This window comes from Astyanax mexicanus, chromosome 7, assembly GCF_023375975.1.
Source record: "Astyanax mexicanus isolate ESR-SI-001 chromosome 7, AstMex3_surface, whole genome shotgun sequence".
Classification (NCBI taxonomy): domain Eukaryota; kingdom Metazoa; phylum Chordata; class Actinopteri; order Characiformes; family Acestrorhamphidae; genus Astyanax; species Astyanax mexicanus.
Genome location: NC_064414.1, coordinates 16,124,207 through 16,150,926, shown reverse-complemented (window position 1 = coordinate 16,150,926; position 26,720 = coordinate 16,124,207). Strand labels below are relative to the sequence as shown.

The 26,720-nt window shown below is 39.3% G+C and overlaps 1 protein-coding gene and 1 long non-coding RNA gene across 3 annotated transcripts; both read left to right on the top strand.

The window, feature by feature from the left end:
• On the top strand, positions 1-25,213 carry zmp:0000000760 (collagen alpha-1(XXII) chain). 2 transcript variants are annotated; one of them, XM_049481093.1, is made up of 27 exons: positions 1-515; positions 2,367-2,479; positions 3,835-3,958; positions 9,406-9,799; positions 11,268-11,345; positions 12,029-12,130; positions 12,235-12,288; positions 14,450-14,503; positions 14,671-14,724; positions 14,804-14,857; positions 15,087-15,140; positions 15,239-15,292; positions 15,400-15,453; positions 17,175-17,228; positions 17,359-17,403; positions 17,493-17,546; positions 17,644-17,697; positions 17,790-17,843; positions 17,980-18,051; positions 18,155-18,190; positions 19,606-19,650; positions 19,742-19,774; positions 20,108-20,254; positions 20,835-21,011; positions 22,630-22,720; positions 24,372-24,449; positions 24,619-25,213. In XM_049481093.1, the coding sequence occupies exons 2-27, from the start codon at positions 2,401-2,403 to the stop codon at positions 24,942-24,944; spliced, it is 2,421 nt and encodes an 806-aa protein (XP_049337050.1). In that variant the 5' UTR covers positions 1-515; positions 2,367-2,400; the 3' UTR covers positions 24,945-25,213. The 2 variants fall into 2 exon arrangements, with proteins under 2 accessions (XP_049337050.1, XP_049337051.1); XM_049481094.1 differs by lacking the exons at positions 1-515; positions 2,367-2,479 and adding an exon at positions 3,135-3,506.
• Positions 7,397-7,853, top strand: LOC125802903 (uncharacterized). The gene is made up of 3 exons (XR_007439935.1): positions 7,397-7,458; positions 7,552-7,644; positions 7,676-7,853. It is a non-coding gene; the product is annotated as an uncharacterized LOC125802903 (long non-coding RNA).
• Positions 25,214-26,720: the final 1,507 nt, after the last annotated feature.

The following is a 26,720-nucleotide window of genomic DNA, read 5'->3' as shown; positions in this document are numbered from 1 at the left end:
GCAGTACCTACATTACATACAGTCTTAGGCCAGGTCTACTTTACTGTAGTGCTCAGATATAACATGACACCTGAGACTAAACCCCAGACTGTTCTGATTGGTGCAGCTAATTAGAGAACCAGACGGGAGCTCACAAGTAACCTGTCCTGATCATCCCACCATCCAGCACGGGTTTCCTCTAAACCGGGACCCGGAGAAAAGGCTGTTCAGATGAAACCCTGGGCCCAGGCTTTTTTATGGTCTAGTGTTTGTTTATGATAATTTTTCCCGTGGCCACACTCCCCGGTGGTGGCGGGCCTTGTGGAGCAGATAGATAGATAGGTAGATCCCCCTGGACCGAAGGTGGAGTGGAGCGCAGGGGGCAGCTTCTATTCCACTTCACATCCAGCAGGGCAGACTAGAGTCAGGCAGAGTGCTGCTGGATGCTGGATATGGTACTTTAAAATTGGCAATAGTTTCACTAAAGAAACTGCTGGGGAACTCACTGCACCCTCATCCCTCTCTCTGGAGAATATGTAAGTGAATTGTTTAATTTTATTTTTAAATAGTGTTTAGTCTGTGTGAACATAATTGTGTATGTATTGTCTTGTGTAATGTATATAAGAGATTAGATGGGTCAGCACTGAACATTTGAATAGGAATATTTACAGGCCTGCTTTTCACTACAAGCTAACTCACTACAATTAATTTAGAATTTTAATATTGATTGGATTGTGATAACAAATTTAGTCAAAAAATCTAAATCTTTGATAGTGTTTAATCTCAGCATAACCTTAGTGTAAATGCACTTATTATAATATATATTTTTTTCTGTGTCTAATAGTTACCTGTAAATGTGCAAATGCACACTTTTTGTGCTCACGATGTTCACACATACATTGTTTTTAATGTTAGTGACTGTTAGTGGCTATTTTTCACGTTATCTTGTTAATACTCATTACTTTATTTATTGTCTCCTGTGCTCAGTGAATCTATTTTAATGTTATTTAGCTGCGTTTTAAAGGCCTAGTTTGGTTTGTTTGCTAAATGTTTAATATGAGTATTCTTTACGTTATTTAGTTCATGTTTAAAGGCCTAGTTTAGTGTGCTTGCTGAATGTTTCATCTGAATGTGAAATACTGCTGTTGGTGGAATGGTTGTGCACACACAGCAAAGTGGCATAAAACTCCACTTTCTAATAGAATTATTGCTGTTATGTGAACAGTAGGCATTTTACAACATTTTTCTTTTTTTTTTATCTTTAAAATGTACTCATAATTGTGCAATAAAGAAAAAAAATCCAGTGAGTGTCAGCTCTGCAGAATCGATGATCAGAGAGATGAAAGAAGAACAATCAACTGATTTGATTCGTCAGATAGACTGTGGCAATTTAGTCACAGTAAAGTTTATTGTCAATTAGAGGGCATGGCTAAATGTTAAAAATTTCTCCAGGATCCAGTGTGCAAATATAACACAAAATAAGTACTTGCTATTAGACCTATTAAACAGCATTAACTGACAACATTTACATAGAGCAAGAATATACAATACATAGAGAAATTATTGCACACTATATATATAGAATATTGCATGTTGTTCACAGTGGTAGGATTATTGAACATTGCAACAGCAGCTGTAAAAAAGATGGGTGAACACTGATACAGTGCTCCAGTGATGTGAAATGTAAAGCCCATAAAAATAGCTGCATTTCTGAGGATTAGAGTTCCAATAAACAGTAAGTAGAGAACCACTCTATGCAACAGCACAGTTAAAGACTCACAATCACAATCTCTACTGGGGTTCACACCCAATCACATCAATCACCAGTCCAATTCCACAGCCTGTTACAGTACTCTTACTGCTTCCTTTAGTGGACACACTTTACCTTCATATTCTGGGGGTTACTTCAAACATAATAATACAACCTGTTACCAAGCAAAAGTCATGAAACTGTTCAGTGATGTCACCGTTTATCCAGTAGAACCCAATAAACCACCTATGAGAATAGCTTTTTTTTATATAACTTTAAATAGCAAAATCAGAGAAACTGTATTTGGTGAGAAAGTTTGTAGGTAAGCTACTGATTTATAATTTAGTAAGTTTACTGCTGCATGAACTGACTTTACTAAAATGAAAAGTCTCTATAGCATTTACTCCAACACAGCAGAGCAATCATTAGTAGTTCATATCCAGCACATTTCTACATTATTATTCATAATAATCATTATTTTGAGCCAAATATGTTTTTGTTAAAAATACATTTTTTTTTTCTTCAGTGATAAAAAAAAAACTTTTCTTATGAGTATTGAATTGACTTCAGTATTAGTCTGACTGTCCCTCTTTGCTGTTTCTTTAAAGCTCCTCCCTGTTCTTTGCTTCTTTTGCAGGTACCATTATTAACTGATAGCCAGGCTTTTCACAATGCCAGCTTTAAGGACAATGCTGGCTGTTGGTGTTCTCCTGTCTGTTTTGGGCCTCATCAAATCTCAAGATTTGCCAAGTAAGTAATCAATCTGACTGACGAGTGCTGTGGACCTCAGTGCAGGTCTGAAAACATTTAAGCTGAATGTGATTGATTGTCAGGTGTGAAGCAAGATAAATTAAGTTAATTAATGATTTAATTAATTAATGTACTCTGTACAGTTTTCAACACACATGATCCATTTTAACCCCCCTGTCAGACCTGAATGATGTTCCACAAATGGAAAAAATATAAGAATGCTGAAAAGAAGGCTTTAATATTCTAATTTAAAATCTATATAAGAATTCAATCCAATTCACTAACATATTGAATTGCTTTCCTAATGTTCCTTGCATTTTAACATTTTTGATTTTATATTTTATATTCATCTTTATATTTTCACAACCATCTGTAAACAGTGATTAAACATGATTAAAAAGTGTCTAGATCACATAAAATTAGCAACAACTAGCTCTTTCTTTGCATTGTTGGCTCTTTTATAATATCTGAGTTGCATTTTTTTCTACTGGAGTGGGTGGGGCTAAGCTACTGTTTCATTGGCTTGTGAACTTGTTGATTGGCTGGTTCAAGGTCTGTTGTGATGACAACAGGTCTCAGTGTTATAGTGTTATGGGCAAAGTTCATTGAAAAAACGCAGGGTGTGAATAAGTTAAATAATTAATTATTAAGCTCTTTAAGCTGGATCAGAGGAATTAGAGAGCAGGATTAGCTCATACAGTGCATATAGTCTAATACAGTGCTCTATCTGATCTCTTCTGAGATATTTCTGGACCAGTAGATGTCAGAAGAGAGCCGCTGACTTCAGGCCGCTCCACAGTTTGGCTTGTGTTGCTCGTGTGTTCAGTATGAGGGAAATGTCTGCTGTCTCATCCTCAGCTTTTAAACTGATTCTTTGAGCACATGATTAGGATATCTGCTCAGGCACTGACTCCTTCGCTGAGTTTAGAAATAGTAAGAAGCTTTTTGCTGTCTCTAATGTTCTTGGCCATTGCACTGATTGCAATTAACGTGCCAGACCGAGCCTGACGATACTTCCATAAACTCAGTAAGTAATTACAGTGAACACTATTACACCCTCATCCAGAACAACACAATGATTTCATTAAAACACAAAGAGAAGCTTGGCTCCTCCAGATATCCTCTGAAACACGAGGCCACAGTAAAACAGTGTTTTACGCTTTCTGAAATCAGAGAGCGACAGATAAATCATGATCCTGTTCATCCAATTATCATAATCTCAGCATAGCTTATCTGTAATTAAGCACAACAGGCAGATTTGGGTTAGCATGCAGCGCTAATCAGTAGAGCAGATGACAGTAGTTCTGGCTGTGTGGATATCAGCTATCATTCACTCAGTATGTGTTTATTTTTAGGTTATGACCTGCTGGAGGAGTTCCACCTGCCTGAATCTCGAGGAGTGAGGCGAGTGGAGGGATCGGAACCAGATGCAGTAGCGTACCGCGTTAACCCCTCCCTTCATCTCAGGAAGAGCATGAGGTAGCCCACTCTAACAGACCCTTCCAAAGACTAGGCTGCAGTCCAGTTTGGGGGCGGGGCCTAGGTAGGACTGTCCAATGAAATCTGCTTTTCAGTACCGTATTTTTCGCACTAAAAGACACACTTAAAATCCCTTACTTTTTCCAAAAAAGGTGCGTCTTAAGTATGAATTCTACCAGTCAGGCAATAAGGAGCATTAAAGCCAAATCACTGAAGAACAGCGTTATACAGAGTTTTTCGCACTGCTGGAGCAGCAGTAGCATTACCCGCTAACCACGCTAAGCGTTAGCTCTTTTGTCAGTCAGAAGTGAGTATTATCAACCTGTAGCCTGCTACTAACCGTGGCTAGCACTCCTAGAGCAATATTAGCAGAAAACCGCGCTAAACGCTATCTCTTTTACTGTTCAGAGGTGAGTATTAACGGCCTGTAGCCTGCTGCTAACCCTGGCTAGCACTGCTGGAGCAGTATTAGCAATACCCGCTAAGCTCTAGCTCTTTTGTCAGTCAGAGTTGAGTATAATCGACCTGTAGCCTGCTGCTAACCCTGGAGCAGTATTAGCATAACCTGCTAACCATGCTAAGTGCTAGCTCTTTTACTGTTCAGAGGCGAGTATAACCCCGGCTAGCACTGCTAGAGCAGCATTAGCATTACTCGCTAACTGCGCTAAGCGCTAGCTTTTATGCCGTTCAGAGAGAGTATAAGTAATAGCTCTTTAACTGTTCAGAGGTGAATATTACCCGCCTGTAGCTTGCTGCTAACCCCAGCTAGCACTGCTGGAGCAGAATTAGCAATACCTGCTAACCATGCTAAGCGCTAGCTCTTTCATCAGCAGCTAGCACTGCTGTGGAAATCTGCAAATCTAAGCTTACTGTAAATAAAAAAAGTGCTTTACTTACCCAAATAAACAGTTTCAGGAGAGAAATGTGTGTAGATTAACATTCAGTGTTGGTTTAACTTAAAATTACAGTTTTGCTTACTTAGCTTTGCTTTACAGGTCTGACCTGCTGAATTAGAAGGAAAACATGGCGACACCCCTTCCTTACTAGTCTTGCATGATGTGCCTCATAATCCGGTGTGTCCTAAGTATGAAAATAGACATTTTTTGATTGCTTATAATCCAGTGCGCCTTATAGTGCGTAAAGTCTTTTGGTTGCACTTTTGGAACCATCAAACGATGATTCGTGGTGACGCCAGGTGTGAATTGATGTATGTGCACAGTACATTGTAGGTAACTGAGGACCACAAAGGATACATCAGCTGCGTCCTCTAAATCCTTCTGAATGTGTGCTGCATTTATCGGCTGTATACAAGAGTATCTTTCGGTTTATGACGCAGGAGCAGAGAAATACAGCAGTCTGGGCATTGGGACGCAGTTACTGTGTGTGTGCTTTATGCAATATAGATTCTACTTCCATTTTACCATTTTTTATACAACATACTTTCTTTTTATTTTTTTTTACAAAGATTGTTTTTACAGAGTCAGAATGCATTGTTTTCCAGTCTGTTTAAAATTACTCAAGAACACAATATGAGGATATGTGCTAATTTGGGAATGCAGCTTGCACAAGGCTAGCTGGAGGCTACATTAGTCTCAAAGCCATAAAAATATTGTATAATGTTTCCCTGCGGGTGGTGTTACCCACCCTGGTTTATAATTACACATTAGTTATCTTTGGTAAAAATCAATATGTTTATATGTTGTAACAGGGTCACAATAAAGGTCATGAACAATATTGGTGTCATACCAGCTTTTCCAGAGTCAACTGTGACATGTGAACACAAAAAAAAACATATTATTATTAATACATTCAAAGGTCATCCATATCAGCAGATGATATTGGGCAATTAATACAATCAGACTAATCAATTAAACTGGATTTATCAGAAAAGGGGAAGTAAGATATATAGCAGTGGTTCCTTAAACTGTGCTGTGTACAACTGGTGATACAGGAAGCATCCCATTCTGGTTTACCTGTAATTTTCCTAACAGTAAATGATGGTAGTTTGTGTTTAGTACTTAACCTATATGTTGTAGACCCTGTATAACAGAGCACATTTCAGTTTTTTTTTTATACTCATATCTACAGTACTGTAATTATTAACATCAGTTGCATACACTCTACAGTAAAACCCTGCGGAACTCCGCAAGATAAGCTTAACCACTAAGTATAATCCACAATCATTTCTGCAATTATGATTGCTGGCTGAGTAATAAACCTAGATTTTAAATAATTATCATGTAGATACATACAGTTCACTCATCTGTACTCCTGTGCTACCATGCTGGCTTGCAAACTGCAAAAGAGATGACATTTAACGTTTAGCTTGCTGTGTATGTGCAACATATGTTATTGTGAAATGATTGTAGGTGATATTAAGAGGTTTTAGATTGATTGTAGGTGATATTAAACGTTTTTAATCGATTGTAGGTGGAATTAGGAAGTTTTAGTTAGATTGTAGGTGGAATTAGGAAGTTTTAGTTTAAGTGTAGGTGGTATTAGGAAGTTTTAGTTTGATTGTAGGTTGAAATAGGAAGTTTTAGCTTAATTGTAGGTTGTATTAGGAAGTTTTAGTTAGATTGTAGGTGGAATTAGGAAGTTTTAGTTTGATTGTAGGTTGTATAAGTAAGTTTGATTGTAGGTGGATTTAGAAGGTTTTAGTTTAATTGTAGTTTGTATTAGGAAGTGTTAGTTTGATCTTAGCTGGAGTTAGGAGGTTTTAGTGTGATTGTAGGTTGTATTAGAAAGTTTTAGTTTGATTGTAGGTGGAATTAGAAAGTTTTAGTTTGATTGTAGGTGGAATTAGAAAGTTTTAGTTTTATTGTAGGTGGAATTAGAAAGTTTTAGTTTTATTGTAGGTGGGGTTTTACTTTGATTGTAGCTTTTATAAGAAAGTTTTAGTTAGATTTAGGCATAATTAGGAAGTTTTAGTTTGATTGTACATGCAATTAGGAGGTTTTAGTTTAATTGTAGGTTGTATTAGGAAGTGTTAGTTTGGTTTAAGGTGTAATTAGGAGGTTTTAGTTTGATCTTAGCTGGAATTAGGAAGGTTTAGTTTGATTTTAGGTGGAAATAGGAAGTTTTTGTTTGGTTGTAGGTGGAAACAGGAAGCTTTAGTTTGATTGTAGGTGGAAATAAGAAGTTTTAGTTTAATTGTAGGTGGTATTATGAGGTTTTAGTTTGATTGTTGGTGGAAATAGGAAGTTTTAGTTTAATTGTAGGTGAAAATATAAAGTTTTAGTTTGATTGTAGGTGGTATTAGGGGGTTTTAGTTTGATTGTAGGCGGAAATAGGAAGCTTAAGTTTGATTTTAGGTGGAAATAGGAAGTTTTAGTTTGATTGTAGGTTGTATAAGGAGATTTTAGTTTGATTGTAGGTTGTATAAAGAGATTTTAGTTTGATTGTAGGTTGTATAAGTAGATTTTAGTTGGATTGTAGGTTGTATAAAGAGATTTTAGTTTGATTGTAGGTTGTATAAGGAGATTTTAGTTTGATTGTAGGTTGTATAGAGAGATTTTAGTTTCATTGTAGGTTGTATAAGGAGATTTTAGTTTGATTGTAGGTTGTATAAAGAGATTTTAGTTTGATTGTAGGTTGTATAAAGAGATTTTAGTTTGATTGTAGGTTGTATAAGGAGATTTTAGTTTGATTGTAGGTTGTATAAGGAGATTTTAGTTTGATTGTAGGTTGTATAAAGAGATTTTAGTTTGATTGTAGGTTGTATAAGGAGATTTTAGTTTGATTGTAGGTTGTATAAGGAGATTTTAGTTTGATTGTAGGTTGTATAAGGAGATTTTAGTTTGATTGTAGGTTGTATAAGGAGATTTTAGTTTGATTGTAGGTTGTATAAAGAGATTTTAGTTTGATTGTAGGTTGTATAAGGAGATTTTAGTTTGATTGTAGGTTGTATAAAGATATTTTAGTTTGATTGTAGGTTGTATAAGGAGATTTTAGTTTCATTGTAGGTTGTATAAAGAGATTTTAGTTTGATTGTAGGTTGTATAGAGAGATTTTAGTTTGATTGTAGGTTGTATAAGGAGATTTTTGTTTGATTGTAGGTTGTATAAGGAGATTTTTGTTTGATTGTAGGTTGTATAAAGAGATTTTAGTTTGATTGTAGGTTGTATAAAGAGATTTTAGTTTGATTGTAGGTTGTATAAGGAGATTTTTGTTTGATTGTAGGTTGTATAAGGAGATTTTAGTTTGATTATAGGTTGTATAAGGACATTTTAGTTTGATTGTAGGTTGTATAAGGAGATTTTAGTTTGATTGTAGGTTGTATAAAGATATTTTAGTTTGATTGTAGGTTGTATAAAGAGATTTTAGTTTGATTGTAGGTTGTATAAGGAGATTTTAGTTTGATTGTAGGTTGTATAAGGAGGTTTTAGTTTGATTATGTGTGGTATGTGGTGTAAAACGTTTGAACACTACTGGTGTGTAGGGTTTCCTACAGATTGTTATCAGCAATTGTTATAAGTAATTAAATGGTAAGCTACAGATTCTTCATATCCAGTGTTTTTTGTGTAGAAGAAGTACGGCTGTCCTGGAATGGCCGAGCAGCTTCACTGTGTTAAGCACATTTTAATGTGTTGTGGGGAGCGCTGCATGTTACAGTGCGCTAGAGTCATGCCTCCCAGGCACAGCAGTAGTTTCTCCATATGCTGGGTCTTTCCTTTGTGTGTGTGGGCGAAGCAAGCTGTCCTCAGTGAACTCCCCCAGCTTGACAACTAAGCTATGTTTACATACAGAGAGAGAGAGAGAGAGAGAGAGAGAGAGAGAGAGATAGAGAGAGAGAGAGAGAGAGAGGGACAGATAGAAGAGAGAGAGAGAGAGAGAGAGAGAGAGAGGGACAGATAGAAGAGAGAGAGATAGAGAGAGAGAGGGACAGATAGAAGAGAGAGAGAGAGAGAGAGAGAGAGAGAACAGCGCGTTACTGTAAATCGACAGTGAATGTGGAGGCAAAATGGGATCAACAGCATTGAGGAAAACAAAAGAGGGTTGAGTGAAGGCCTGTGAGCAGCTTTGCGTAGACACTGAGGAGATTGTGCAACAGCCTCATTGTTCTTGGAAACATTAACTGCTAATTTCAACAAACTGGCTCTGCTTAAAAACAAACCCAAAAAAGCACAGAAGCTTTAATACACAAACAAGCGGCAAAACTCAACCGTAAACAAGTCAGAGCAAAACAGCATGTGTTTCAGATTAATGTGCTTCAGTCACTGTATACAGACGCAAAGCCACGTTTGTCTGCCTTTAAGACGCTGTTGCTTATCTGCTTACTGCATTTGTTTTAGCAATGGATTGCAAATGTTATTCCTTTCACACTAACAGTGTTTGTGTGTGGTATTAAATTCTAATGTCTCCAGCCTAAACACCTTCTCTAATCTTTCTCACTTTGTCTTCCTCTCTCTCTCTCTCTCTTTTAAAATCTCTGTTCACACAACCAGCGATGTTTACCCAGATGGCCTTCCTGCTGATTACTCTGTCATAGCCACCTTTAAGATAACCAAGGATGCAGCCAAACAGTCCTGGAACCTGTGGCAGGTTAGCGATCCTAACGGCCAGGAGCAGGTGGGGCTGCGGTTTCATGGAGACTCCAAAACGTTAGACTTTTTCTACAGCGGTCCTGGCAGCTCGCAGATGCTGCGCACCTTCCACGGCGTGGAGAAGCTGTTCGATGGCCAGTGGCACAAGCTGGCGCTCAGCGTGAAGGGAGACCAGGCCAAGCTGCTGGTTGACTGTGAGGAGGTTAGCTCAGAGCCTCTACATGAACCCAGGCCAATCATTCGCCGTGGATACACGTCCATCGCTAAGAGAGCTGCCAGAGATCGCTCTGTCTCTGTAAGTTTATAAATACATTATTTTCATAAACATATAAACATAAAAAGCAGCTACATCCAACAAACCTACCAGACCGCTCTGTTTTTAGAATTAATGTATCAAACTTTGCAAGGATTTTTGTGCCAGGACACGGATACTGTTTAATGAGAGGTTTAGTAATGTATAATTTATAATATATATATATATATATATATATATATAGACTGGCTGATCCATATTAGATAAAAAGATTAAGATTAAAATGAAATGGGTCCAAACTAAGAAAAACGTAACCACCAGATGCATTAGGCAAGTAAAATTGCTTCTTTCCGTTTGCCAAATGCTACCCAACATTACATTAATATAACTACATAAACAGTTTATAAACAGCTATGTGCAATCTTCCTAAAACTGAATGTTCAATCTCACACTTCATTAGTGGTCTCCATCTCTCCTTCTGGGGAGCTCTGCAGATTCAAAGCCAACCCAAATCTAACACAGCCCATTCAGACATTCAGTCACTTTCTGTGGAGAGTATTTCATTACCTCCAGTTAAATACTGCAGAAGGGGAGCTCTCCAGCAGGGTTTGAGACCACTGATCTAGAGGGAGTTTCAGTGGAAATTGTCTGTAGTGCAATAATTGGCCAATACTTTCTGTTAGTTTAGTTTGCTCTGGTCTCTGGTTAAGAAGTACCCCAGTCATGCACAGTTCACCACACACTAAGGAAGGGCACAGGCATGATCTGATTGATTGAGTTGGTTAAAAAAAGAAAGCATAACAAAGAAAATGTTGAGCAGGTGTACTCTGAACCAGAATAAAGAACCACTACTTTACACCATCACCTGAACATTACATGGAAACAGGCCAATGTGGCTTTATTTATGTCATATAGTTTAATGTCATAGCTTATATAATACCAAATTAGCTTGAAGGTAAAAAAATCCAAGACAATGAAAACTGTTTTCTTGGGCAAACACATCAGTTGCAGTCATTTCATTCGTTTTTATACGTTAGTTTTAGTGGGTAAAGTCGAGATGTAATATTGTAGGAAACATGAGGTTTAGATTAAAGCCTAGTTGTATCTGAGTCAGGATGTCTGCGTATCCATCTGGGGGCTGAAACTATGCCTATGGCAAACTTGAACTACCCAAAGAGGAATCTATTTCCACAACAACTTTGCCTTGCAACATTTTACACACATAAAGGAAAGTAAAAACGAATGATGAGAGTGAATCATTCTGAAATTCTTTCAGTGCAGCTGTGCCCTTCCATTATAGCTCACAGTGGGTTAGGCTGAGTGTTACAGTGTCCAGCACCTAAATCCTGTTTAGCTCTGGAAAGCATTTCAGTTTGGCAAGATAAGCTATTTGTATGACAGAAGAAAAATGACTACATTATAAAGACTTGTGATCATCACAGACTGCTGCATTGTGTAAATGCTGTGGAATATTGTGCAATGTACGCTCTGGTGCCCTGTGATCATGCAGGTGGACCTGCAGAAGATGCAAGTCTCCTGTGATGCTGACCAGGCCTACTCTGAAGGCTGCTGTGAGCTGTCCAACGTGGTGAGTCAACTACTGCTGTTACTACTGTGTGTGGGTGGGGGGCTTATATCCACAAAGTGTGGTGGTTGATTTTATTTCAATTATTGGCAAAAAAAAACCCAATATAATTACATTTTACCACAATACAGTAACATTAATCATGTCACATTTACTCAGTGTAGGTGGAGGAAGACAGGATAATGTCCCACTCCATACAACACTCTCTGACAGCACAGTAAATCTAAATTAACCATGTGTAGCAGAGTCTGCTTACCATGACTATTACTATGTGCAATATCACCACTTACTTACTATTTATATACCATAAACCTATGCGCAATATTACTGCTCATACATTCATTGCCTGGCCAGAAAAAAATCTCCACCTGGATTAAGTAAATGATGCAGGGTTGATTCTGCAGTTGGTCTGCAGGTTTAGGTTCAGCAACAGTATGTGCTGTAAGAATGAGGTCAGCTGACTACCTGAATATACTGAATGTAGACCAGGTTATTCCATCCATGGATTTTGGATTCCAGACCTTAACCCCATTGAGAATTTTTCGGATGTGCTGGAGAAGGTTTTGCGCAGCGGTCTAAAAAATTGATGCAACACTGGATTGAAATAAACCTTGTGACATTGCAGAAGCTTATTGAAACCCCTCCACCTACATTTACACCTTCCTGCTTCACTTTTATCTCCACAGTGTGGAGGATATGCTGAGATTGGCCTGACTGCTGGCAGAGAAAAAGCTACCTGTAAATGCCAACATGGGCAGCCAGGTCCCCAAGGACGTCCTGGACAGAAGGTTAGCCATGCTTCCAGCCTGTAAAGCACCTGTAGCTCCGCACCATAAAGCACCATAAAGTGCACCACATTGACCACACTCTTCATCCGTTCCTTCATCCATAGGGTCACAGAGGTCTGCCAGGAAATGCAGGAGATGCAGGAAGGCTGGGAAACTGGGTAAGAAACTTCATTCAAAATCTCTCACCTCTGTGTGGGATTCCACCACATTCCGTCTGCAGTCGTAAACTAATTGAGCTCCTAATAGAGACTCATTAAGCACTGGTGAGCAAACATGCAGAGTCACGACTCATGAGATTGAAGGGTTGATTGAAGCTGAACTGAAAGGCGAGAGGGCGAGATAGAGAAAGAGAGAGACGGGGACCGGGAGAGTGCAGAGCTGGCTAGAGAGAGGGAGAGTGAAGTTGTGGAAAATGGCAGTGGAATCATTGCTGAGCGAAGGCATGATGGAAACAGAGCTGGGAGCAGGCCTGGTCTCCAGACAGTAAACACTGCGGCTTCTCTCGCTCTTTCAGCAGAGCGGTCCAGGCATTAATCAGCATTTATTACCCTCATTTACATAAAACATCATTAATGCTTCAGTCTTTGAATCGCAGTCATGTAAATATGACTATGATCTACACAAACATACCATAAAAAACAGATTCCTGTTTGTAGATGATGATGAATAGGCACTTTAAGGAGAGGCACAAAAGATGTTGGGTCACTGTTGGGTCATTGAATTGGAAAGGCTAGAGCAGGAAGAAGATTTTTTTAAAAAGTGACCATAGAAGAAAAGAACCTGAACTTTGATTCGAGTGGTAAGGAAGTAATTGACAATTTGAATGCAAATGAAGATCCATTTCTTCATTGTTTGCTGTGATATGTGAAGCTGCACTTTAAATTAAAGCCATACATAACTGAGGTCGAATAAACGAACTAGTGAAGTCACTTCAGATAGTGAAGTCGGCCTGAATCTCTTGAGTGAACGAAGCCAGACGGTAAGCGAAGAATGCGCAGGAGAACACTTCATGAACGGCTTAATTAGAGGACATGCCACATTGCATCGGGATCCAATTACTTGTATACATTTGGCCTATGTGAAGGTTTTTTTCTTGAACAACCCTGGGCGGTAGACATGATTCTTTCCACTCCAGAGTTATGACTAATTTACGTCTTTGATCCGCATCCAGTTCTCAGTGGTGAGCTGGAACTGAAGGCCAACTTTAAAACATGGCTCAGGCACCATGTGCTACAGTGAACATGATCTCTACTTACAGAGAAAATACATTACCTTGCCATAGACCAAGGGATGCCCAACTTACACTACCCTGATCCATGAGCAGGGAGAATATACATCTGCAGTGATAGAGGGAAGCCCTGAACAGTGTGTTCATTTCCCCACATGAATCAAATGTTTGAACAGGGAATTCTCCAGACTGTGCTGAACTCTGGAGCTCTAAGACCAGTGCACTGACTGTCTGAGGAGGTCTGTGTGATGAATGCAGTGCAGCCGGTGCTCTGTAGGGGGTGGACATCTGTCCTGATTAACTTTTAGCTGTGAGTGTTTTGCGGTGTGTGTATCACATGGTGGGTTAGGCTTGTGTTTACTGTCGCCCTGTTGGGGGCCATTAAGTGTGTTTCCTACCCTGCAGAGACACACCGGACACCCGCTGCACTGGGTGGTCTCAGACTACACCAGATACAGTCCACTCACTCTAATCTCTTCTGCACACCTCCATCCAAAGATCGACTCTGTTGCTTTTGATGAACTGCTCTCTAACGAAGCTGCTTACTAAACAGGCGCTAAGTGAGTAAGTGCTTGTTTACGACTGAAAGCAATTAGATGGGAGGAAAAGAAGTGGGCCTGACAAACTGGGCCAATTAAACAGCTGGCTTCATTGGTTCAACACTTCAGGCCGATTTTATCGGTAGCGTGACACTTAGACATTGTAATAGTTGCTAAGTACACAAGGCTAAGTACACAAGGTTCTCAAGCACACTCATGCCCAAAAATGACCAGGTTGTTGGCTTATTACAGTAATCAATCAGGTATCAGGTGTAGGTATCAGTCTTAGACTTTTTTTTTTAGCTGTTTTTAATTCCTCTGTAAATAATGCTTATACAGTTCCAGCATTCTGTAACTGTAAGTTGAGAAACATCTATAGGGCAGCTCTAGGCAGCAGTATATAAACACACGCAAAGTCTTTATTGAGACATTGTGAAAATGAGTATGCTTCTAATCTGAATTCTAGATGTACTATTGTATAGCAGCGTAACTGAAACTTTTTTTTTTTTGCTTGAGTATTTCCACATCCATCACAGTGCTTTCTTCCTGCAGGGGCCGCGTGGCGAGACTGGAGAATATGGAAACATTGGAGAGCCTGGCCCTAAGGTAAGGACTATATTGCACAAAGATTAGTACTGCTGCTTATTAGCATATTCACTTTATATTCACTTTTATCTTTACTGTCCCTTCTTGTAAGATTTGCATACGGTTTGTCTGTGCTATCATCTGCTGCTGAGAGAGAAAGCACTTAACTAGAATGAATTTCCCTCTAGGGCTACGCTGGGATCAAAGGAGAGAAGGGATCAAGAGGGCTGTACGGCCCAGAGGTAAACCATCATCATCACTGTGGCCTTTGCTGTGCATTCTGCTTCTATGCATTAGTGATGATGAGTCTTCCTCTTGCAGGGTGACAGGGGACCTAAAGGCCTGAAAGGTTTAGCAGGCGCCGGAGGCCATAAGGTAAGAAGTATAGCAGAGAGATTCACTCATAGAGGAGGTTTAAAATAGTTTCCATACAGTCTTGAGACACAGTCAAGATGTATGCAAGCAGTGGAAATTCACATTTCGCATTTTTCAGTCGTTTACAATTAAAGTGTTGTATGACTTGTAATAGCTTAAGTGCCACCAGGTATGTATTGTTCAGTTCTTCCATAGCTTTTACTGCACTCTATTCTCTTCATGACCACAGGGAGTGCGAGGACCTCCTGGAGAAAGGGGAGAGACCGGAGCGCAGGGGCAGAAGGTAAGCTTGGCCGATCTTAAAGCTATGAACGTTTACAGCATTGTTTAAAGCAATTATTTAGCTGTGGATGTTAAATGACTCATTCACTCCTCTTCCAGGGATCAACAGGAGATCGGGGATACCAGGGAATTCCCGGATATCAGGGAGTGAAGGTAAATGCGTTGCCTTCGCTTCTTTCTGTCCAGAAGTCACGCTCTGTCAACTCGTCTGCTCTGTGTGGTCTAAACATCTCATCATTCCTGTTTGTTCCCCTCTAAAGGGAGAGGAAGGTTTCTCCGGAGCTGAAGGACCTGCAGGACCACGGGGTCCACAGGTATGGAAACGGGCTGGAGGCCTCCGAGCATTGTGCATCATTAGTTACCACAATGACATTTAAGACCCCTAGGCCACTCTTAAATTCAAGACCTGCCACCTCTGAGGTCACCAATGCATGCACTACTTGCCAAATGATTCATGTTTTAATGCTGTTGTGTCCACAGAGGAATTCTCATAAGTATATGTTTTTGGCTCTGGCTCTCGGTTCACAACCGGCAAGCAGCACCTGAGAGCTCAGCAGCGGTGGTGGTGGTGGTGGTTTGGGGGGCTGCAGGATATGTTTTATTAAATTATTAAAGTTATTTAAGAAGTAACACAGTATAAACCAGCAGGACCTTTTAAAATGTAGAAAACAATGCATTTGGAACTGTGTAAATATAAAGTGAGTAAAATGCTGCTAAGAGCTAAACAGATCATAATCAAAGATAATATTTGACATGAAATTGCTTAAAGAGGCTCTAAACCCTAAACTATACATATATTTTATAGCAGAACTGTGTTCCTTTCAAGTAGAGAAACATACAAGTCCTGCTTAAAGTTTCTATAAACATTTTCTAACCTTAAAAAACGCTTAAAAAAATACACAGTTCAAAGTTCACAGCCCTCACAGGTTCAACTGTGCTATAGGCGTGGATAAAAATGTCAGATCAGTCCATCAATATTACTGCCCCACTTGGTGATGTCCAAACATCTGAGTCTCACCACTTCACCACGATCAAATGCACAACGCTTCCCCCAATCAGCTCTGCCCCTGCCCCGCCCCTAAACCCATACATCACCCAGTGCCCCTCCAAAACTAGGCCTCCAAGTGGAGTAAGCCAAAATCATTAGGGACTATTAAGGAATGCTTGTGGCTGTATTTACTGATAAAACATTGCAGTACGCATTGTGTGCAAAGTTGCAAACTGGCAAAAAAATCTTCTTTTGAAAGGCTAACTGAGATATGCAAGTCATATCATATACAGTACTGTGCAAAAGTTGTAGTCACCTAAGCACATTCCTGAAAGTTGATCTTATCAATAACATATTATTAGAACAGATGCAAGTTAAAATAAATACAGATAAGTACAAATGATCCAAAATTCAAAAATAGTTGATATCATGTGAGCAAGTCTAATAAAACAAAGCTCAGGCCTAGTTTTCTCATTAATGCTCCGCCCCCAGCTAGCACCACTGTGTACATGTGTTAAAGTCCATCAGCAGCTCACCTGATTTACTGTCATTAAGTCCTGATTTAAGTCATTAAGCCCTGATTTACCAAAAACAGCTGCTGATATGATGAAGTCTAAACATTACTAGATTCCACAAGGAGAAATTTAAAAATGATTTAATGAACACAGTGATGTAGCATCACTATTCTTTGTAGGAATTATTCTACTTATTATATTATTATTTATTAGTTATTTATATTATTATGTGTTTTACTGAGCCAGTAATCACTTACTGCCAGAAAAGGATTTTAAAATGCTCATTTTCACAGGTGCGTAAATCCTTTGCACAGTACTGTGTAACTTGTATGGTATTTCATAAAATTACATATCTCTATCTTAATACTTTCAACTCTGACATTCCTGTTTAAAAGCAAGATGTGTGTTAATGTGTTTTTATCCTTATTATTTATTATAGTTAAATTATTATTATTCAGAGTTGTACACGTGGGTCATGTTTCCATGTTGCCAGTCTTGGTCTGATGTGATTGTTGTCTGTTGTCTGTGATAGGGTGGTGTCGGAGATCCTGGTGAGAGAGGAACATCTGGAGAAAAAGGAAAGCCTGTACATATTCCATTTATTATATAATCTCTTGTATCAGTATTATAATAATAAATGATATTGTTTATTAATTCTGTATGCACTTGCTGTATATGTCCCACTGTTTATTGTGCTGCATTTCTCTGTTTCTCAGGGTATTCAAGGTGTGAAGGGGCGAGCTGGAGGCATGGGAGAGAAGGTAGATGTGTAACACATATGCCTGACATCATTTACTTCATAAAAACCTGACAGGCGGTTCAGAAGTGCTTAATAATGTTTATTTTGTAGGGTATCATTGGTGATCCAGGTTTGCCTGGGAGAGATGGAGACCCTGGCATTGAGGTAGGTTCTATAAACACAGCTGAACTGTTGAGCTCCAGTCCTGCGTCCGTCTTTGCTTACATATTTCAGCTGGGTGGTTATCTTGTTTTATTTCCAGGCCTATCAGGGACAGCAGGGGCCTGAGGGTAAAAGTGGGAAAGCTGGCGAGAGGGTAACATCAATCTCTCTTCTTTTATAAAACCTCTTCTTAAACAAGCGCACTTGTGCATGGCTGTATAATCACTGTGACTGTATTTCATACAGGGTGAGAAAGGAGCTCTGGGGCCCCCCGGGAACATGGGCCCTCAAGGGCCCACTGTAAGTAGTTTTCAGAACCTACTGCTGAAATCTAAATCAAACATGATCTCTTGAAGCATCACTTGAGGTTCTGGGATATATATAACAAACATAAACTCAGCCTTCTGGTGAATTTATAAAATGTTCTAATCTTCAGGGCCTGCAAGGTTATAAGGGTTCTGCTGGGAAGCCAGGAAGACCAGGATTTATTGGGCCTCCTGGAAGAACAGTAAGCGTTTGGGCTCGATATTCCAAATTCCTGTGTAATATATGCATATTTAATTTAAAACAAATGCATTTCATTGTAAAATATGTATAATATTTTTTTTCAGGGACATGTGGGAGTTGCGGGACGACAAGGACCAAAGGTAATGAGAGAGTGATGTCACTAGCATGTGCAGAATTGTGACTGTACAGGTGCCAAACCTTATATATAAAATATATATATACCTTATATGCCAAACCGATATATAAAATTAAAATACTAAAATAAAACCAGCAGTAGACAGTGCACACATGTTCTCATAACATAAAGACATATACTCTGGGACAAACAGTGAGCAGAGGCTGTGCACCTCTATACAGGATCAGGCGAAGGACTTAATATAAATCAAAGTCCTGTAGTCCTGTAAATCTCCTACACCTCATACATTTCTCTGCATCCATAGATTTCCGCTGTCAGGACTGGGTATTATTCAGGGGTCACTGCTTTTGTGTTGGATCATATAATAGTGTGGGGTTTTGGTGTTCAGGCAGGCTTATGTCCTCTTTCCATACAGTCAGCCAGTCTTTCTGAATTCAGACAAAATATCAATAAAAAAAATTACAGTGAGGCCAAATTCATTTTATATATATATTTTAATATATATGTATATATATTATATATATATATATTTAGTCTCAAATGCATGTACGTAGAACATGCACATCTTGAGACAATATACAGAACATAAAACATAATACCAACAGAAACATCTTCAAGCTGTTTCCTTTAAAGGAGGACGGCCAAAACTCTGTCAATATTGCCTATAATAAAATAAGCCAATAAATCGTCCTAATCCTTCCCACTTTATCTATTTCAATAGTTTTGACACGCAGGTGCCGAATCAGAGAGCACAGAAGTGCAAAACACACAGGCTGGGAGTCTGTGCACGCACGTGCACGTGGTCTTCTGACAGTTCGGAACCCCCGCATGTTTCTGCAGTTGTGTCATGTCTGTTCTTTTTTGCGCTCGACTGCGCAGCTTACCACCATTTGACTGCACGCAGCCAGCTGGCTCAGAGAGCAGCCACACTACAAAGTGTCTGTGACTGAAAGCATTGACTCTAGTGTTTTGGTTCCAGAGTCGGCCCTACACTTTAATCTAACCTTTTGATATTTTCCATACATAACTTCCAAACTCTGTAGAGATCTGCATGGAGTTAAACATTCATCAAAGATTTTCTTTGGCAGGTCTCATCATCATATATTCTCTGATCTTATAACATTTATAACAGATTTAATAAAGAAGATTAGAGATTTCTGTTTCAGTGTGTGATTTGCATAAGGGTACAGCAACAGTGTGACATAAATATCATAAGTCTTGCAGTTGTTTTAAATGTGAACATGTGAATAGAAGTCAGAGGGTGCAAATTAATGCAAATTTAAGTCTTATCAGGTCATATCAGCTGTCTGCATATCTGTATTTCATTTTACCAAGCTTGTAAAATGCAGACTGATCTGATCTGAATCATACTGTGCTATCCAATTTATCTACTGAGAGTTTTGCTTGTGTATTTTACAGGGAGCCACTGGTATTCTAGGTATTCAAGGCATAAAAGGGCAAAAGGTAAAAAAGGAACACATCCATTACTTTTTCTACACACATATATCTTTTGCGATGCTCACATTTATTCTCACACTTTTATTCTTTCACACAGGGAGGGAACGGACAAAAAGGCCCAAAAGGCCGGGTAAGATTTTTCTTTTTTTACGTTGCAGTGATTTAGCTAATGTATAGTGTAGTTTAGCTTTTTATATGGTGGAAATGTAAGTGTAGAGTATACCGTTAATATTCTTTCCTACTTTATTTCAGATATCTGTTGTATCACATATAGAACTGCAGTTAGATTATTTCAGGAAACCTGTATGTACACAGATGTAACAAATGGCAGCAGCGTTTCTTAAACATCTGTGAATCTGACTGGAGTTCCAATCCTTCCATTTGTTGCCAGGACTAATGCGACTTTTAGATCTGACTGCATATTGTATACACTGTATAATACTGATGTTTGTATGTGTTAAAGGTTGGGGATAGGGGCAAGCCAGGACCACATGGAAGCCAGGGGAAGCGCGGGCCAGCTGGAGAGGCTGGTCGTAAAGGCCGTGTGGGGACCAAGGGTGTAAGAGGAGACGGTGGGCCAGTGGGCTTTCAGGGACCACCAGGACCACCGGTGAGTGTTGGCTATGCACAGCATAGCATTAATCCTTAATGGCTCTGCTTTTATTGACTTTCTTCCTTCATAGTACACAAGGTGCCACTTACTCACAATGACTCACGTAAAAAAAACAGAAACGAAAGCGTGAAACGAGTAAAGCGAGCATTGTGTGAAAGAGTATGTGAGGGTAAGATTCCTACTCTCTCTGACTGACAGGACCCTTATCAAAACACTTATTTTACCCTAAAACCAACTGAGAGCACCTTCAGGTTCCTGTTTCTGTTCTTTTACGTTCTCACTTCTAGTACCCACACACCTTCAAAGGTACAGCCCTTGTGCCACTTGGCATTGCGCGCATTAAATCCGTGGTAACCGTTTTGTGTCAGGAACGCCAGTAAACGCTCTCTCTCGTTAGTGTGGCTCAGCAGCCCAGGGCGAAGGCTGTAAATCTATAATGAGCTCGGCGAAATATTGTTGGCTGTGTTTGTTTCTCCATCATTACACAGCTACCCATTTCCTCTCTAAGCCTCTTAGCCTACCGCAGGGCAAAGTAGCCCAGTGATGGAGGTGGTAATGATCTCTCGTTCTCTCCCAGGGCCCCACGCTCCCTGCCCAACATGTTATTGAGGTCTGCAAGAAGGTGGTGCTGGAGCAGATGTCCACTTTTGCCAATTCAGTGAAGCGGACGTGTGCTGCCGTGTGTCCACTCTACGGAGAAGTGCCCATGGGTGCCCCGGGCCCCCCGGGACAAAAAGGACCAGCTGGACCTCCTGTGAGTTGTACTTCTCTAACTGGGATTTAGCTTTGAAGAAAATAAAACACAATAAAGTGGAATAATCTTGCTGTAGCTAATGTCTGGAAATGATCAAGCTTTAGCTCAGATGTGGTTTAGTTCAGACATCACAAACCAGTAATTTATGTTTTTCAGCTTCATTTGTATGTCAAGACACATTTTTTTTTGCAAATACTAATATACAAACGAAGAGCCTGCTCCATACATTTAATGTCTCAGCATCTCCTAGACCAGTATGTTTAGATATGTACATAGCGTACAGGCCCCTAGAGAACATGGTGCAGTGCTTGGCAGTGTTGGCTGGAATTAAAACATTCAAAATTTCCAGGTCTCCATGAAGACAAATAGGAAGTTAGAGACGAGGCACTTGCTCTGTGCTCAATAGCTCTTGGAGAGAATCCCTCCTCTACTACTGGAGTGGAAACTCTTTTCCATATTTCTCAAGCAGACCTTTTTTTGGGCTTCTCAAACATTTTCACTTGGGAGGCCCAAAGGCCGATAAAAGTTCACCAAGCCTCAAATGCAGACATGTAAGAAGTCCTTTTCTGGGCCCTAAAAGCCATCAGCCCAGTAGTAACAGTTTGTAAAGGGCTTTTTCAAGACATGCTTTTCATGATCCAGACTGGTAGAAGGGAAGAGGCAAGAACATTAAATTCCCCATTTATGTATCAGCATAGATTACTAAATACTGCACATCCTGCATATTAGAAACATTTATACAATGTTCTCATCACCTGTCAGAATATGACCTGGTATTTTGTGACCGTGTGGTATTTTGAGCATGGTGTGATTGTTGGTCTGGTTTGACGTGCTGATCTCCTGCAGTTTTTATAACAACCTGTAAAAAAAACCATCTCAGAATGAGCAGCGGTGTAGAAACAGTTTGGGATGTGCAACATTAGAATCTGAAAGAATTGCCTGATGCCTGTTGACATGGAGCAGAATCTAAAAGGGTTGTTTCCAGAATTGCTTGGAAACCTTGCCATGAAGCATGAAGGTCTGGCGCAATGTTAGCATAGCACTGCTAATAGGGGTGTAATAGTAAACAATACTTGGTTCAGTTCGCACCACAGTTTGGACCGTGAAAAAAAATGCAATCTGAATTCAGTTCTTACAAGTTACAGTTTGTTCCACCTAGTGCAGTACACCCCCCCCCCCAGACACACAGCCTGTAGTGTGTTAATGTTACAGTAAATGTAAACATAAGCATGCTTGATGTTACAACACATATTTATCATGATTTTATGAGTTTCCAGTCTATTGTGAAATATATTATTTTTAATAGTTTTATACCCAAAGGTGAGATCAGTGAGAGATAAAGAGTAAAGTGTAACTCTCTATATATGCGGCAGTGAGAGACAGGAAGACAAACAACATATCATAGCAATACTTCTTAACCACTACAGTTCCAACAGCTTAATTCTTTTCTCTAATAACATGTAGCGTGTATTCTCTGTTTTAATGCGTGTACTAACCCATTACTCATAGAACCAGTAATAAAGTCCTATTAAAGTGCTTGTTGTGTGTATATTGCTGTGCTATCCATAATTAAGCCTAAACAAAATGTATGCCCTCTTTTTGGCTGGTGTGGCATTAGGGTGATCCAGGCACTGACGGTGCTGATGGAGAAGTAGGACAGCAAGGATTCTACGGAGAAGCTGGTGATCCGGGTAAACAAGGGGAGCGAGGTAATGCATCAGCATTTTCATCATTTTATATCATCAACTGCTCAAAAAGGATTGATTAAGTGCATAGAGATGCATGGGCATGGTCCGTGAATTAAATTTAGATTTTTTTCTGGTACCAGTTTAAAATAAAGCTTCTTTAATGGTTTATAAATGAGTCTATAAATGATTAATAATTAAATTGTAAATACTTTAAACCTATTAATATGCATTTACAACAAATTAATAGAAAGGAAAACAGCGGACTGTCGTTTGCCAAGTAGTGATTTCATATTCATTAATACTGTTAATCGTTGTCTTTTCCATCAGTCAGCATTAACATATATTTTAACAACTTTATTTATTTCACTTCCCAGATTAAATGTTTATCCAGTAATCATAATGTGGTGTTTAATAACCTTATGTAACATTAGTTTAAATATATTAAACTGACTTTCTATATTATTTTATTAGATATATTAATGCTGACTGATGGAAAAGACAAAGTAAGATAAGCATCCAGGCCACTGTTGTCTGTTGCACTTTTTGGTTTTACAACCTATTTAATAGTCATTAATAAACTCCTGTAGAAGCCCTTTATATCCCCGTTATAAACTCTTTTTTAACTCTTTATAAGGCGGCCTTGTTTTAAAGTGGTACCAATTATTTTGTATATTATATTTCTAGTGAGATTATGGAAATTGATAAACTACCAAATTTCTGCATTTTTTGCTTCAGCAGTATTCTCTGTTGTGTGCTTCATTTGAGACTTAGTGTGACAAACGTCTCTTGGCTGGTAGTAAGTGTGGATTCAGTAAGCAGCCAAAATGAATAGTTCACCCACACTGGAAGATGCTGACTCTCATTATGGTGTATTTGTCAGGTATAGGAGCCATACTAGTGAGATATACCACTGGATCAGTCTCCTTAAGTAAAGATAGCCAACATCTGTCTGCAGAATAAGAGTAATAAGATTATTAAGCGTATCCAGCTGTGTGGCTCTCATGCCAAATAACATTAACATGACTGATGATTGCACAGATGCAGGCGAAGGATGTGCAAGTATGGAGTGTTTAAAGAAGGATTACCGCTGATATTACCTTTTGTTTTGACACAGAAAGAGTTATGAAAGGTAAAATATGAATGCGCGCAGGTGCTTCGTTCAGAGTGTGCACAGACATCGCACTAAGAAGCTGGACGCTGGTGTTTATAGCAAACACATAAACCAACTCCGCTTTTAGAATTCGACAGGTTATCTTTAAATTACTGCAGGAGATGATTGAAAATGGATCCTCCTTCTCATCATTTTTTCTCAGCCCCCCTTCACCTTTCTTCAGTACAGTGGAGATAGAATCTCAAAAGAATGATGATATATTAAATTGCTGATAAAATGATAATGGTACCTGTAATATGAGTTCAAGTATGAATTACTTCATATAATAAGTTCATTTTGTCTGTGGTCAGATCTATTGCACAGTGCTCAGCCAGGCTAATGGAATTGAGGGAAATTTACAAGCACTTTTATACAGTTATTCAGCAATGACCTCAGCAACACACATGGTCGTTAATCAGTATGAACAGCATGTTCTAGTTTGGCTGCTTCTTCCTAGGGGCATACCTCTCATACAAACAGAATATAGTTTGGTTTAATACTTTTCTATTGTTTTTTTCACAGGTGAACCAGGAGAGAGGGGAGACAAGGGTCCTAAAGGCTACAGTTTACCTGGATACATTGGAGACCAGGGACAAAAGGGTAATTTTACTTTAAGCAGGGTATTGATTATTGATAAGAATGGATTTAGCTTCACTTCTCAAATCTTAAGCACAGCTTCACATAGACCTTACGTGACAAAAGCACATCTTTCTTTCACCTGAACACAGTTTAAGATCTGAGCTTTTAACTTTAACTCTGATACCCCCAGGTCAGCGTGGAAGACCCGGCAGAGCGTATGATGGACGCCCTGGTAAAATGGGAGAGAGGGGTCATACAGGGCGGCAGGGCCTGCAGGGTCACGCTGGACTACGTGGGGTTCCTGGAGTTTGCCTGACCTCAGGATGTGCTTTGCTCAACACAACCGCCAAAGGAGCACCCGTGCAGGAGCCGCTGTGGGCACCTGAGCCGGGGCCCCTGCGCTCACCTCAAAGACCTTCCCAGAGGACATCTCAGCGGACATCTCAGCGGCCATACCCCCAATCATCCCCCCGGTCATCCCCCCGGTCATCCCAGAGACAGAGGACACGGCAATGAAGGCAGCCAACAAATACAGAAAATGCTTACTTCATGGGAATTCTGAGAAGTGGAACACACACACACACACACACACACACTCCATTGAAAGACTGTATGACACCAAATGTTATTATGACTGAAAAATGTGTGGCATATTACCCTGAGATAAAGTTTATCTACAAAATGTTTTAAACATAAATGTAAATTGTTCAGATGTTTAGCTTTAACCACCATTATGTTTTGAGTCACTGCTGTTTATAATAAAAACAAAAATGATTAACTCCCAAGTATGTACCTACACATGGCCTGTTCTCTGGTTGGTCTTCTTATTACATGCTTTTTATACATCTATAAACTGTAACAGCTGAACACACTAAATGTTTGCTAAAAAATATTTTTTTGGAAAACATTATGCTTCACTGCACTCAAATACCACCTTTCATATGTTTTCTGTGTTGTTCTTTTCTGTGACATGACATTATTAGAGAGAAAACTGTACAGATAAAAGTTCCCTGTTGGAACCTCAAGCCTGGATACAAGATGAGATTCTGTCATTAAATATGAATCATAAAATATCAAAAAAAGACACCAGAATACAAGTCCAGGGGCACTAAAGTGAAGTGAAGATACTTCATTAGTTTAATGGATAATCAGTACAGGATTGAAGTTTTTTCTACGTTCCAAAACTCATGCATGAACGTGAATTCCTCAGATTACCTAAATGTAGAAACTCTGCTGAATCAAGAGCGGTGTGTTTTTGTGTTGTCATTTTTGCTGTTGCTAAAAGAAACAAAAGCTGGTACTAACTTTTAGCTGAACTCTAAACACACTTACAGCTATACAAACTCAACACACTGTTTCTTTTAGAATACTCTGCTCTGCAAAGTTACCCAAACCCAGTTATGGGACATTCCAGGATTTTGGTACATTTTAGGGGTGGTCACTTCCGAAAATTTGTGGTAAATTTATGGTAACAGGGTTGCGCGCATGCTGTGGCACATGACTTAATAGCATAAAAACTGTAACATGCAATACAATGTAGTCCAAAGAATTTGTTTTCATAAGTAAAGGAGATGCATATCAATAATATACAAGAAGAGTCATTTATTTAGAGCTTAGTTTAATTGTTAAATTTGTGCTATCTTCTCACTGGTGCTGTAATTCACTGTCCTGGGCAGCACAATACTGAGTGCTGTAGGTCTGTTCTATACTGTACTACAGTACTGTACTGGTGTTTAGAGAGTGATGGAGGTAGAGATGGAGCTGCAGACAGTGGATCACAAGTTTTAGAATTAACCAGCCTAAACAGGCTTTACCATCGTCATGGTATCGCCTATGGGCAGCGTTGGGAAACACAACCTCACCTTCCCAAACACACTGCACACCACACCCAATCCCCAGCACCAGGGGGAGGGACCACGCCTGTACAGGTTTGTAGTCATCAAGGATGACACTGGGCTTTACTAACATATAAAGTGGTTTTACTGAACTGCACTTCACATGTGTGCTGATCAGACCAACACGTGCTCCTCGTCCTCCTTGAGTTAATCATTTTCAAAATTCTGCATATATACAGTGGTATGAAAAAGTTTGGGCACCCCTATTAATCTTAATCATTTTTAGTTCTAAATATTTGGGTGTTTGCAACAGCCATTTCTGTTTGATATATCTAATATATATATATCTAATATTTCAGGATTGAAATGAGGTTTATTGTACTAACAGAAAATGTGCAATATGCATTAAACCAAAATTTGACCGGTGCAAAAGTATGGGCACCCTTATCATTTTATT